General features: G+C 41.5%; 1 protein-coding gene across 2 annotated transcripts in view; it reads left to right on the forward strand.

Annotated features, from left to right (window-relative positions):
* LOC129696081 (oxidation resistance protein 1-like) overlaps nucleotides 1-15,254 on the forward strand; it is a 147,361-nt gene that overhangs the window by 116,221 nt on the left and 15,886 nt on the right. Inside the window, exons 9-10 of one of the 2 annotated variants that reach the window (XM_055633489.1) lie at nucleotides 3,323-3,403; nucleotides 4,486-4,611. In XM_055633489.1, coding sequence (XP_055489464.1) covers nucleotides 3,323-3,403; nucleotides 4,486-4,611 — 207 coding nt within the window. The remainder of the gene's footprint in view (nucleotides 1-3,322; nucleotides 3,404-4,485; nucleotides 4,612-15,254) is intronic. The other variant, XM_055633490.1, reaches the window with a different exon arrangement.

Genomic DNA, 15,254 nt, shown 5'->3' on the forward strand with positions numbered 1-15,254 from the left:
TTCTCTCCAAGGATTGTTGAACATTGAGGGATAATGGTCGGTGGTAAGTCATGTGAGGGTGTCCTGACCTGTATTTGTAATGGGATTTTTCCTGAGGATTCCCAGGGCTATCAATCCTGCCTTTGTGCCTCTGTATTATTACCTCTGCGAATTATCCTGTCCCACCAAAAGGAAAATATTCAACGTTTATGATGAAGTAGTCTGCTATTTTGTCAGAGCATTACAACGACAGCTCTCTCAACTGGAAAACATTGCAAGATTGATTGGGTTGCAAGTGACTTTACAGCTTGGAATTTAACTTCTGGGTGGATGCCAGATGATCCATCTTATTGTATTCTTTCTGTGCTTAAATGGAAGATTAATAACCAGGCTATTTCAAAGGGCATTTCAGAGTTAACCACGTTTTGATGGTAATTTGCTGGACCATTGTATTTGAGGTAAAGACATTGGTACAGCTGCTACAGTTGGTTGTTATATTGTTCACCATCTTTTACAGGTGGTATTTTGGTCATCTTTTGTGCTGTTTTTTTGACACTGTTCTGCACTCTAAATTAGGGAACAAACACTCTTACAAAGTAAAGGATCTGTTCGAGTGAAAATGTGTTGGACCATAAGTTGCCTTTATTATGGGATACAATTCTTCTGCTGTTGATAATGCTGATAATAACCAGACATAATGCCTGGTGAATGCTCGGCAGAGCGGCTGCAAATTGCTCAAACACTTTGGAGTTCATCTTCGCTCAGAAGTCTGCAAAAATTCTGAACAATTAATAATAGCGAGTGTCGTGTTATGCACAGCTGACAGCATAATCCAGACCACCATTTGGTCATTTTCTAATGATATGTGAGGCAGATTGCTGAATGCAGATTAGGTTTTCATTATTCCAAGACGAACTGGTCTGCAACAATATTTAATTGTCTTATCAAGTTATTTAAAGTGCCCCAAGGATAGAAAACGCTATATAAATTCAACTTTATTAATTTTGTTCATGTGGTAATTTGTCCGTTCTCATGCATTGGAAAGACCTGTCATGGCTAAGTTTGAATCTGTCGATGTGCAATCAGGAGATTTGACCATTCAGCGTCACAATCTTCTGATGCATTTACTCCCTCCATTCACAGTATAGAAATTGCTTTTGACAGATGAACTGCGTGAAAGATTTATTTTTCTTTAAGGATTTTAATTAGCTGCTCACCTCTTTGCAATTACAATTTAGGATGAATGTTCTCTCCAAATTATCCAGTCAAATTGACTTTTTGGTCACATTGAAGTTCACAGCAAAACTGAAGTCGCGTTAAACATGGATACAGGATCTGATCATCTAAAACAAATTGACTGCATTCACCATAATGCCTGTTCTGTGAATCATTTCCATTCCTACATTGTCTGTGTGGGGGGGGGGGGGGGGGGGGGGGAGAAATGGTGATACTTTAGGACTGCTTTAATGATCTACCCTTAACGTTACTTAGAATGCCATGAAGCTGGCCAATTAAAATAGTCAAATTCAATGTATTGTCACAATGCACTTGCACTTTTTATGGATTCATAGTTATACAGCATTGAAGCAGGCCCATCTGCTCATCTTGTCCATGCCAACCATGGTGGCTGTCTATACAAATCCCATTTGCCTATGTTTGGCCCCGATTATTTGCCTGTTGAAATGTCTTTTTAGCTTCATGATTGTTCCTGTCTCTACCACCACTGCTGGCAGCTCAATATGAATACAAGCACTGTGTAGAAGAACTTGCCTTTCAGATTCCCTTTAAAACTTTCCTCTCTTACTTCAAGCCTATGATCTCTAGTCTTACGCAAGATAGTGAGACGCAAGATATTCTATCTCAATCACTCATAAATTTGAAAACCTCAATAAGGTCTATAAGAGGGATAGACAGAGTTGATGTGGACAAGCTTTTCCCTTTGAGAATAGGGAAGATTCAAACAAGAGGACATGACTTCAGAATTAAGGGACAGAAGTTTAGGGGTAACATGAGGGGGAACTTCTTTACTCAGAGAGTGGTAGCGGTGTGGAATGAGCTTCCAGTGGAAGTGGTGGAGGCAGGTTCGTTGGTATCATTTAAAAATAAATTGGATAGGCATATGGATGAGAGGGGAATGGAGGGTTATGGTATGAGTGCAGGCAGGTGGGACTAAGGGAAAATAATTGTTCGGCACGGACCTGTAGGGCCGAGATGGCCTGTTTCCGTGCTGTAATTGTTATATGTTATAAGGTCATTGCTCAGCTCTCTGCTCCAGGGAAAACAGTCCAAGCCTATCTAAATTTGACTTAAAAATGCAAATCTTCCAATCCCACCCTTTAGTCCTGGCAACATTCCTGTGATTTTTTTTTCTGTACCCACCCAGACTTAATCACACCCTACTGCTGTTATAAAAAAAATCCACCTACCATATCTCAGCCTTGCTACACTTGAGAGATTTATCAAATGCAACAATATACAGGTTTATGTTAAGAAATTGTGATCATGTTATTTGAGATTCCGGGGAATAAGAATTGATTGGCATAGTAGGTTAGCATGCATTGAATGTTCCATTTGACGTGAGATGAGTAAAATTGGCTCTGCTGACTTAAAAAAGATTCTGAAATCACAATCGGCTCCCAAATGGGAGAGAGCATGGAACCACAGCTATACATTGAATGTATAAGTTATCTAAATTAATCTTGGAGGTGGTATGTGAATTTGATTTGTAAATCAGGTGAATAATGTATGCCAAGGGAATCAAACTTGGGGTCAAAAATTGTAATTCACTCATGTTTTATACAAAACGAACAATCTTACTTTCAGTTGCTGTGAACTTGTATTACATTTCAGAATGCTAACATTAACATTTATTTTCTTTGCATGCAATCTTTGAAAAAATAATGAATAATTTTATTTTACAGGAAATAATTGCAGAAAATAATAGCTTTTTACGATCAGTATTATAATCTTGGAAAACAATCTGCGTCTGGAGACCTCAGAATAATGTAATATTTTTCAGATAGCGCATCGCTGTTAAATGATAATTAATGATTTTTTAATGATAAGAGATTACAAGAGACTTAAAGTATTTCACTATTTAAAACATTTCAACATAATTTAATTGTCCAATGATTTTCAGGTACCATGTGGGTTTTTTAACAGCTAAACTTAAAGTTTTTTGCCTATTTCCTTCCTCCACAAATCCCACAAAGCTGTTGTTATTCTTTCTTTAAAGCTCCATTCCAGACTTTACGTTCCTATTTTCTGTCCGTAATCTTCATCCATATAAATATTATTTTTTTAAATTTTAGTGGAATTGTTTTCTTCCTGTCTCTGTATTTAGGTAGTATCAGTGACTGAGTACCATCGCAGGATCGATGCTCTAAATACTGAAGAACTGCGCAAGCTCTGCAGACGTCTCAAGGTGCCCATCTGTAGTTAAACCTATTATTTATTTGCCCAAAGCATTAGAGCAGATGTGGCTGTGTGCATCCCTCAGTTTTACCAGTGGCAAATATTTATGCATCATATTTGCCTCAGCAGCAGCAGTTTACTAATGCCAAGCAGAAAATGTTTTGGTTTTAACTGACACACAACTTGATAATTGAAACACATTGCATGTAATGGAGTAAATTATGAAATAGAGGGGAAATTTGCAATTTTCTGCCCACCATATCGTGGATTCCTCTCAAACTGTACTTATTTTCACATGACCATTGTGATAATAAGCAGTTTTCGATGTTACTGCTGAATTTAATGTGTGCGTTTTGATGTGGAGGAAAATTTTACTGATGGGAATGTGGAAGTTGAGCAAAGATTTTGAGTGTGCCTCATTTTAAGGTAGTGTATTTACAGTAAATTGTCTCGTTGCCTGTATTTTTTCAACTTTCCTCAAAGATTACAGTAGTAACACTGTATTGTCCAATTACTGTGCATCCCAGTTTGCCAGTGGCACCACAAACCTGCACTAATTTTAAACCAACACTGATCCTGCAGTTCATGGATTTTGATATTGTTAACAACAATGTCCTTTACCGCTTTCTGCTCTTCAACAACTTCAATTAAAAAGTTACGATGTAGGATTTCAATTATTTGATGGCATAAAATTGTCAGATTAGTGCATTAGTGGAAATTAAGGGGAATTGACCCCAATATGTTTTGTCAGGTTTTGTGCTAAAACTTGTTTTCAAATTAGTACTGCAGTAAAGTTATTTTCTGTCAACTAAGAATTTGTGTTTTCCTTCTATGCAATTTGTCTTTAAAACTATAGGAAATTTGTGCAATGGTATGCATATTTTTCTTGCATACATGTACAGGAGCTTTGCTTCTGGCCTTATTTTTAATTTATAATTTGAGAAATAAAGCCTGAAACATTCTGTGATTGCGGATTAATTTTGATGCACTTATTTTTTTTGTAATCGAAGATAACCACCTTCTATCAGTTGTCTGAACTTGCTTCAAGCAACCGAGTGGCATTGTCGTTGTTAATATTGTTCCTGCTTTTAGATAACGACACGGGAAGAAACTAGTCTGAGGCAAAATCCAACTTCAAAGCCTGACTTGGAGCCTGAAACATTTTGGCCAAACCTGAGTGAAAACAGTGAACTGCTCCAAACAGATCAAATAGAAAAGGTAAAGCAATTGATTCAGAATACATGATAAAATGTTTAAAATCATTATGGTTTTGCTACGGTGAATACATTATTGCATTGATATAGAAACAACTGTATTTAATTTGATAGTTGAAGCCTGGAACAGACACCGACTTTTTTGCACCCATTTGGACTGTTAAATTGGTATTGAGCAGGTGTGTGAAAGTGAGAGGAGGAGAGATTTTTTACACAAAATGAAGGATATTTTCATGAAATAGCAGTAATTTTTAATTCCTTTTTCATATTTAAATTATTTATACGTTTGACAGCTTTAAATAGAACTCTTTCATTTAACTCTTTTGATTCATAATTTGTTGTCAACTTAAGGATTCCCATGGGTTTACCAGACAGCTTTCAGATTGCAACCAGATTTAAACTATGAAAATAGAAAAAGCAAGTAGGAATATTGCAATTACATTTTAACTGTTTGAATTCCAGGAAAATTCAAAATAATAAAGATACAACAGGATGTTGTATTTCAACCCATTGTGTCAGGGTCAGCTTTTCCAGCAACACAGATGATAACAATTTACTTAGACCCTGAGAAAAAATTGTGATCCACCCACAACATAGCAGGATGTCCATCAGTAATATCAAGTAATACCAAAAACAACATAAGCTTAATGTATAATGCAGTTCTGCACCTGCATTCACCCAACTTTAGCTCTATGTGAACATTGCATGTCTTGCTGCCTACAGATATGGGCTACTTGATTTTCTGAATAGTTTCAAATTAAATTGAACATTGTGCAATCTTTAGCGAACATCCCCACTTTTGATCTTCTGGGACAGAATCATTGAAATACTTGAAGGTTTGACCCACGTCTCTGCCCTGAGAAACTTCTGTTGTCAAACAAGAGCATCTACAAATCAGCAAATACTTTTCCCATGATTCCATTTATTTCAGTTTGACCAGAATTACGTGGTGTAACTCAAATGTTGCCTTGTTGTCAAGAGCAGTTACTCTCAACTTGTTTCTGCTTCTCATCCAAATGTACAATGGGTCAGGAGCTACCTGGTCCTTGCCAAACCCTGTGTTCTCTATTCTGAATCTCTTTCGCATAGTCGAAACCATATGTTGAAGGATATTCCTGCTGTATGGGCAGGGCATGGTCTCAAACAAGACAATGCAGTAAGAACTTCTAAACATTGTCATGAGAAAATACAAACATGTGGGTCTGTGAGGACTGGTTCAAATAAGTTTTTCTCGTGTTAGTTTGTACGGGACCTGCTTCAAGCCTACTCTGACAGCTACAGTGACTTGCAAAAGTTTTCATACCTCTTGAACTTTTCCACATTTTGTCACGTTACAACCACAAACGTAAATGTATTTTATTAGGATTTTATGTGATAGACCAACACAAAGTGGTGCATAATTGTGAAGTGGAAGGAAAATGATACATGGTTTTCAAATAAAAAACTGAAAAGTGTGGCGTGCAAAAGTATTCAGCCCCCCTGAGTCAATACTTTGTAGAACCACCTTTCGCTGCAATTACAGCTGCAAGTCTTTTGGGGTATGTCCCTACCAGCTTTGCACATCTAGAGACTGAAATTTTTGCCCATTCTTCTTTGCAAAATAGCTCAAGCTCAGTCAGATTGGATGGAGAGCGTCTGTGAACAGCAATTTTCAAGTCTTGCCAGAGATTCTCAATTGGATTTAGGTCTGGACTGGACCATTCTAACACATGAATCTGCTTTGATCTAAACCATTCCATTGTAGCTCTGGCTGTATGTTTAGGGTCGTTGTCCTGCTGGAAGGTGAACCTCTGCCCCAGTCTCAAGTCTTTTGCAGACTCTAACTGGTTTTCTTCCAAGATTGCCCTGTATTTGGCTCCATCCATCTTCCCATCAACTCTGACCAGCTTCCCTGTCCCTGCTGAAGAAAAGCATCCCCACAGCATGATGCTGCCACCACCATGTTTCACAGTGGGGATGGTGTGTTCAGGGTGATGTGCAGTGTTAGTTTTCCGCCACACATAGCGTTTTGCATTTAGGCCAAAAACTTCAATTTTGGTCTCATCTGACCAGAGCACCTTCCTCCACATGTTTGCTGTGTCCCCCACATGGCTTGTGGCAAACTGCAAACAGGACTTCTTATGGCTTTTTTTCAACAATGGCTTTCTTCTTGCCACTAATAGTTGTCCTGTGGACAGATTCTCCCACCTGAGCTGTGGATCTCTGCAGTTCCTCCAGAGTTACCATGCTTGGCTGCTTCTCTGATCAATGCTCTCCTTGCCCGGCCTGTCAGTTTAGGTGGACGGCCATGTCTTGGTAGGTTTGCAGTTGTGCCACACTCTTTCCATTTTCGGATGATGGATTGAACAGTGCTCCGTGAGATGTTCAAAGCTTGGGATATTTTTTTATAACCTAACCCTGCTTTAAACTTCTCCACAACTTTATCCCTGACCTGTCTGGTGTGTTCCTTGGGCTTCATGATGCTGTTTGTTCACTAATATATAACCATATAACAATTACAGCGCGGAAACAGGCCATCTCGACCCTTCTAGTCCGTGCCGAACATGTATTCTCCCCTAGTCCCATATACCTGCGCTCAGACCATAACACTCCATTCCTTTCCCGTCCATACTAATGTTCTCTAACAAACCTCTGAGGCCTTCACAGAACAGCTGTATTTATACTGAGATTAGATTACACACAAGTGGACTCTATTTACTAATTAGGTGACTTCTGAAGGCAATTGGTTGCACTGGATTTTATTTAGGGGTATCAGAGTAAAGGGGGCTGAATACTTTTGCACGCCACACTTTTCAGTTTTTTTTTTTGTAAAAAAATTTGAAAACCATGTATTGTTTTCCTTCCACTTCACAATTATGCGCCACTTTGTGTTGGTCTATCACATAAAATCCCAATAAAATACATTTACGTTTGTGGTTGTAACGTGACAAAATGTGGAAAAGTTCAAAGTTCAAGGGGTTACACAAAAAAGCTGAATGCAGCAGCTTTTGCAAGAAACCCTTCTTCAGACTTCAGACAGTATATACTTCAACTCTGGTGGGGTTCCCAAGCCATGGACGTTGGTTTCTCTCAAGTATATTCTGAGGCTCCCAAAACATTTTTGCCACTCAAACATAATAGAAACATGGAAACATAGAAAATAGGTGCAGGGGTTGGCCATTCGGCCCTTCGAGCCTGCACCGCCATTCAATATGATCATGGCTGATCATCCAACTCAGTATCCTGTAATTGCCTTCTCTCCATATCCCTTTAGCCACAAGAGCCACATCTAACTCCCTCTTAAATATAGCCAATGAACTGGCCTCATCTACTTTGTGTGACAGAGAATTCCACAGATTCACCACTCTTTGTGTGGAAATTATCACTAATGCATCTACTATTTCTGGGGCTACTTCCTTAAGCACTCTGGGATGCAGCCTATCTGGCCCTGGGGATTTATCGGCCTTTAATCCATTCAATTGACCTAACACCACTTTCCGACTAACCTAGATTTCACTCAGTTCCTCCATCTCATTTGACCCCTGGTCCCTTGCTATTTCCTGCAGATTATTTATGTCTGCCTTAGTGAAGACAGAACCAAAGTAGTTATTCAATTGGTCTGCCATGTCCTTGTTCCCCATGATCAATTCACTTGTTTCTGACTGCAAGGGATCTTGCAGTCAGGCTGGTAGGCTGCTTTTTCTGGCTAATTTGTATGCTTCATCTTTTGTTTTAATACTATCCCTGATTTCCCTTGTTATCCACAGATGCACTACCTTCCCTGATTTATTATTTTGCCAAACTGGGATGAACAATTGTTGTAGTTCATCCATGCGGCCTTTAAATGCCTTCCATTGCATATCCACCGTCAACCCTTTAAGAATCAATTGCCAGTCTACCTTGGCCAATTCACGTTGCATACCCTCAAAGTTACATTTCTTTAAGTTCAGAACCTTTGTTTCTGAATTAACTGTCACTCTCCATCCTAATGAAGTAACTCAACCATATTATGGTCACTCTTGCCAAAGGGGCCACGCACAACAAGACTGCTAACTAACCCTTCCTCATTACTCAATACCCAGTCTAGAATATCCTGCTCTCTCGTTGGTTCCTCAACATGTTGGTTTAGAAAATTATCCTTAGCACCCCTGCCAAATTGATTCACCCAACCTATATATAGATTGAAGTCACCCATTATAACTGTTTTACCTTTGTTGCACGCATTTCTAATTTGCTGTTTGATGCCATCCACAACTCCACTACTACTGTTAGGTGGCTTGTACACAACTCCCACTAGCATTTTTTGCACCTTAAAGTTTCGCAGCTCTACCCATATCGATTCCACATCCTCCAAGCTAATGTCCTTCCTTTCTATTGCATTAATCTCCTCTCTAACCAGCAACGCTACCCCACCTCCGTTTCCTTTCTGGCTATCCCTTCTGAATATTGAATATCCCTGGATGTTCAGCTCCCAGCCTTAGTCACCCTGGAGCCATGTCTCTGTGATCCCAACTATATCATATTCATTAATAACTATCTGCACATTCAACTCATCCACCTTATTACGAATGCTCCTTGAGACACAAAGTCTTCAGGCTTGTTTTTACAACATTCTTATACAATTATGTTGAAAAGTGGCCCTTTTTGATTTTTGCCTTGGATTTGTCTGCCTGCTACTTTTACTTTTCACCTTGCTACCTATTGCTTCTACCCTCATTTTACACCCCTCTGTCTCTCTGCTCATGCTCCGTCCACCTGCCACGTTAGTTTAAATCCTCCCCGACAACAGTCATCGTCATGTGATACAATTACCTGACTTCCCCAATTCTTGCATCATAATCCCATTGATCCGGAGGTGTTATAGACGATAGAAAAGCAATGGCCCCTCAACGGTGTCTGTTTCATGTCAACTACTCAAACACAAACATGGAAACCTCCTAATCATCAGCAATCATCCTACCTCAGCTGATAAATAAATATTACTCCACAATAAACAATAAAGAAGCACTAAGTGATAGAAAGGACTAAAAATGTGCTCAGTAGACTTTGTCAAGTGGAAATTTTATAAGAGAGTTTGGTATTCCGACTGCGCATGCCCAGGTCGTAGGTCACTCGCTGTAAACATTCTCGCCAGCTGTGATACTGCGTTGTGTACAGGCCTGCGTTTTGTCCGTGGTCGGGGTCAGGCCCGGGTCCCCAGTGCTGCAGGCGCTGTTGAGATGCTACTGGGCCGTCCCCGTCCGCTCCCAAGTATCCCGTCCCTGTCGGGGGGGGTGGCCCTGGGCGGGCTCCCCTGGACTTGCAGCCAGCTCGGCTCAGCCTGTCCAGCCGGGTTGTCCGGCAGCCATGGACTGGTGGCCCTGGACTTCTTATGCCCCTGTCCCGCTTAGGAAACCTGAACGGAAATCTCTGGCGACCCAAGGTTCCCATGAGTCGCTAAAGGTTTTGGTCACTCGCCTGGAAAGCCTCGACCGAATCGTGAGCTGCATCTACCGACCAAAGATCCTATAGGATCTTTGCTACCGACTGCGCGCACACCCGCACACATCACGAAGGTGGGGGCCTTGGAGAGCGGAGGAGCGCTGTCTGCGCGATGAAGAGGAAGGTAAACGGCTGCCACAGAATCCTTTGGAGAGCGTGAGGGAGCGCGGGAGGGAGGGAGAGAAGGGGAAAGGAGGGAGAGAAGGACAGAGAAGGGAGACAGTTTTAAGAAGTTTAATAGAGTTTAGCAGGCATTTTACCTTCCGGTGGGTCCTTCTAGGTCGTGAAATTCCAATGAGCCAATCAAAATGGCTGGTCAGCGAAGGAGATTGCCTTCGACTGCCTGAGTAAATAGCAACCCCACTCCACTGGCTTCGACCAAATGGCAACCTATTTTTAGTCTAGGCCAGTTTTGATTTTGTTGAAATAATCGAAGGAACATAGAAGAATCCTCAACCACACGGAAACCACTTTCGACCATTAGGGAGATTGACCAAAACCTCCGGGAACCTCATGGAAACCTTGGGTGGGGCGCTAGGTCACCAGAGGTTTCTGTTCAGGTTTCCTAAGTGGGACAGGGGCATTACCCTAACCAAGAGAAGCAGAATCCTAACATTTACTCTGTAAACCATCTTCAGATTTGTGTAAGATCACCTCTTCCTTCAGCCAAGAGAGTATAGGCTGATTCTGTTTAATCTCTCCTTGTATATTTGGTCTGCCAAGTGAAAATTAATCTGGTGAACCCTTGCTGCACTCCCTCTGTCACGAGTATGTCCTCCATGCGTTTCGGTACAGGGACCGGAACTGTTCACAATTTTCCACAGGTAATAATAATAAATAAAAATAATTTTATTTATAGAGCACTTTAAAAACAATCATAGTTGCAACAAAGTGCTGTACGTCACTAATCATTGACAAAAAAGTGAATACACACCAATAATAACAATCAAAAGAAATATAGGAAAAGACATGTAAAATAAAGAAACATTAAAAACAATAAAAACAGAAGCAAAGTCTCAGGCATGGTCAAAAGCCAGGGAGTACAAATGTGTTTTAACACTGGATTTGAAGATGGACAGTGAGGGGGCCTGTCTGATGTGCAACGGCAGGGTGTTCCAGAGTGCCGGAGCAGCAACAGAGAAGGCTCTATCCCCTCTGAGCCTCTGATTAGACCTCGGTACCTCCAGCTGACCTGAGGGATCGGGCAGGAGCGTATGGGTGGAGCAGCTCAGAGAGGTAAGGCGGGGCGTGCCCATTCAGAGATTTAAAAACAAATAACAGTATCTTAAAATGAACTCGAAAGTGCACCGGGAGCCAGTGTAGGGAGGCCAGAATTGGCGATATGTGCTCCCTCCTTCGAGTCCCAGTTAAAAGGCGAGCAGCAGCATTCTGAACCAACTGGAGACGAGCCAGTGAAGAACGAGCAACTCCAAAATAGAGCGCGTTACAGTAATCCAGCCTAGATGTAATAAAGGCATGGATTACTGTCTCAAAATGCTGCTGCTCGAGAATGGGCTTCACCTTCGCCAGGTTCCTTAAGTGAAAGAAGCTGGACTTAACCACCGCGCATATTTGGCGATCTAATTTAAAGTCACTGTCCATCCTAAAACCCAGGTTCAGAACTGTTGGCTTCACGTACCGTGACAATGGACCTAAATCAACAAATGGAGGTTCACGGCAGCCATTGGGATCAAATAAAATCACCTCTGGCCAATACCTCTTTTGTATTTATCTCCTTTTGCAATTAAGGCCAAAATACCATTATTTTTTTTAATTGGGTGTAGTATTGCACATTATATTTCATCAGGTTTAGGGCTAAAACCTTACCTTTCATCAGGATTAGGTTTCATCAGGTTTAGGCCCCACTTAGTCTAGTGCTAAAAGCTACTAGACTAAGTGGGACCTGTTGGATCCCAGTCACACTGGAGGCCTGGTCCCCCAACGCAATATTCCACTACTCACCCGTTCCCCCAACGCAGCCCATTCCCCCAACGCAATATTCCATCACTCACCGATAGCCCCTAACTGCGCATGGGCGGCTCATTTCCTCTCATCCCAGATCACTCCCTCCCCCTCCTCTTCATGTGTGGGAAGGGAGGGGAGGAGGGAAGTGGGGGTGTGTGTTGGATGGGGAGGTGTAGGGGGGGGGGGGGGGAGGGGTGTATGTGGGAGGGGGGTGGGAGGGATGTGGGAGGGGATAGGTGTGTAGGGGAGGGTGGTGGGTTTGTGGGGGCAGAGGTGTTGTGGGGGTGGGGGCAGGGGGGGGTTGTGGGGGCAGGGTGTATGTGGGCAGGGGGCTTGTGGGCGGGGGGGTTGTGGGGGGAGAGGGGTGTGGGCAGGGGAAGTGAGCTTGAAGAAAAGATGAGGAAGAGCCATGGGGCATCGGGGGGGGGAGGGACTCACAGCGGGCGCTGATGCTGGTCGTTCTCCGTCGGGATCAGAGTCTCCACTTTCCGTTTGGCGACATCGGCGATGCCTCCAACATCCGGGCTGGGCTGGGTCGGGTCTCCGATGCTGGCTGCTGCTTGGGGCGGGGCGGGGCGGGGCTGCTTCTGGTCCCTCTGAAAGTCCGGTTGGAAACCTCCGCCGGCCACCCTCAGCTCCAGTAAAGACCTGGTGGTGCAGGAAAGGGCGGAGGGGAGAGACTAATCCGCACAGCGCCGACTGGCAGGAGAAGAGATTGATCTGCGCACACGCGGTTTTTAAGATTTTTAAACCTCGCCGATTGGAACGAAACTTGGCGCACTCACAGCACAGAGGAACGGGGAGTGAACTGACGAAAAATAGTTGCGCTGTCCTTTTTAGCGTTTTAGCCGTTTTTGCGCAAATGGAAAGACCATCAAACCGGAAGATAACAAGAACAGAGTTTTTGTTATGTATAGACAGACAGCTCCAGTGATCCGAGTTCAATCCTGACCTCCACTGCTGACTATGTGGAGTTTGCAAGTGCTTCCTGCGGGTAAGAATACCCACGTTCTGAAACATAAACTGAAAATAGAAGCAGTAGGCTATTCAACCCTTTGAGTTGTTTAGCTATTCAATACATTTGTGGTTGATCATTTATCTCAATAGCATTTTTCTGCGCTTTCCCCATTCCCCTTAATGGCTTTCATATTCCTGCCCTCTCCTCATATCTCATGGTTCCTTCTATCTTACTGCTCTCCTTTTAACAGAAGTAGAGTGCTTAATTTGTTCATGATATATGTATTTTTATTATTATTTATTTTTTACTGCACACTGAATGGACACTGGTTGAGCAATGTTTTTTTGTTTCCTCTGGGTATGTGAGTACTCAGGAAAATGACAATAAAGATATACTATACTATACTATGTTCCAAGTAAAAGTTCCATGCCTTTCTGTTCTTTATCATGAGGCAATCCACTCATGGTGTATTTAAAAAAAATATATAACCAGTATGCATTTTTCGAAAGGCCAGCATTTATTGTTCAAATCTTATTGCTCCTACAAAACCTGTCCAATCCATCTGGTGAAATACTACCATAATGCTTTTGGATAAAATATTACAAGATTTAGTTCCATTGATGATGAAGGACTGATTATAATGGAAAGACTTTATCATCTTGGAGGATAACTTACAGGTAGGTAGTGGCATTGCATACACCAGCTGCCCTCCCTTTTTATGTTGATAACGGTCAAGGTCAGGGACTTGCTCGAGAAGAAATGTTGCTGCAGTGTGTTATTTTTAAATAGTAAATACTGCGGCAATGTTGTGCTGCTGAAGGAAGTAAATGCTTTGCTTTGCACGGTTCGACCGGCTTCTCTGTAGTTAGAGCTTCAATTAATACAGGCAAGGGAGTTAACCGGACTTGTGTCTTGCTGGTGGTGGAAAGCAGTAAGTAATTATTATATTTGCCAAGCTGCAATTCTGCAGAGATTTAGGAGCTTAATAATGTTTTTGGAGCACGAAAGAAAAACATGCACACGAAGTGTTGAAAACTTCCAAAGGTGGTTTACTGGGGCATAAACTGGAATTATGGGAATCCTTGGGCAAGAATTTTGCTTTGTCCCTTGGCCTCTGTTTCTTTATTGACTGTTTTGCATCAGTCAAGCAGGTGATAAACTGAGATTCCCCAGCTAGTACACTAGGACATCTACTCTCCAGATGTTGTTCCAGTAGGTACAGAATTCATGACCCCATTTGTTTGAATGATTGTAGGCCTGTTCGAGGAGAAGAGAACTAAGTTAACCTTTTAATTAGCAAACAAATAAACTGCTGAAGGAACTCAACGCACCGGGCAGCATCTGCAGAGGTAGAAGGATGGACAGCATTAATTTGCGTTTGTTTTAAATTTTTCATTATGCAAGTGTTTATGAAGCATTGAAAAGATGTAAAGTCTTTGTAAGAGGGTTCCGAGGAAGACTGCCCTGACATTCCCAGAAGCGCTTGTCTGCACAAGCTTCTCAGCTCCCTGAGGGCTCCAAACAGCAACACAAGTTGCATGACATACAGCTGTCTTGCCCTGGAATGTCCAAGGAGCTTTTGGCAACTCGCTGATATCAAAGGCTTTTGAATTGTTTTAATGGGTGTCTGATGAATTTAAAAATTATTCCAATAGATTAAAATCTTTTGTGCTTAATCATTTAAAAATTGAATTTAAAACATCTTTGAACAAGGTTTAAAAGGATAATTAAGAAACATTAAAATATATATAAATAACTGAAATATTTACCATGCACTGCTTGCTTTGATTTCCCACAAATTGCTGAGTGATTTGCTCTTCTTCACCAAAAGTGCAAAAACTGTAAGCTTTCAAATTGAAATTACATTGTGACTGCAGACATTTATGAATGCTATGATTATATGTTACAAAGCTTCTGCTAATGAAATTATTTATCAAGCTAACACAACACTCAGCCCTGGAGACCAAAGAAAGGGAATAATTATTTGCTTGATGAGAAAGTACATTTCCTAAAGGTGTTAGCCCTATTTTGTCTTACATCCCCAAACAAATAAATAGCATGTTTGAGATTTAAATATTTACAACAGGTTAGAAAGAAATTGTATTATACATGCTTGTATTGGATTTGGGCCAGGATAATAATTCTCTCTCTTTTTCTTTCTCTCTCTCTCTCTCTCTCTTTCTCTCTCTTTCTCTCTCTTTCTCTCTTTTTCTCTCTTTTTCTCTCTTTTTCTCTCTCTTTCACTCTCTTTCACTCTCTTTCAC

The sequence above is a fragment of the Leucoraja erinacea genome, chromosome 4, assembly GCF_028641065.1.
Source record: "Leucoraja erinacea ecotype New England chromosome 4, Leri_hhj_1, whole genome shotgun sequence".
NCBI classification, from domain to species: Eukaryota; Metazoa; Chordata; class Chondrichthyes; order Rajiformes; family Rajidae; genus Leucoraja; species Leucoraja erinaceus.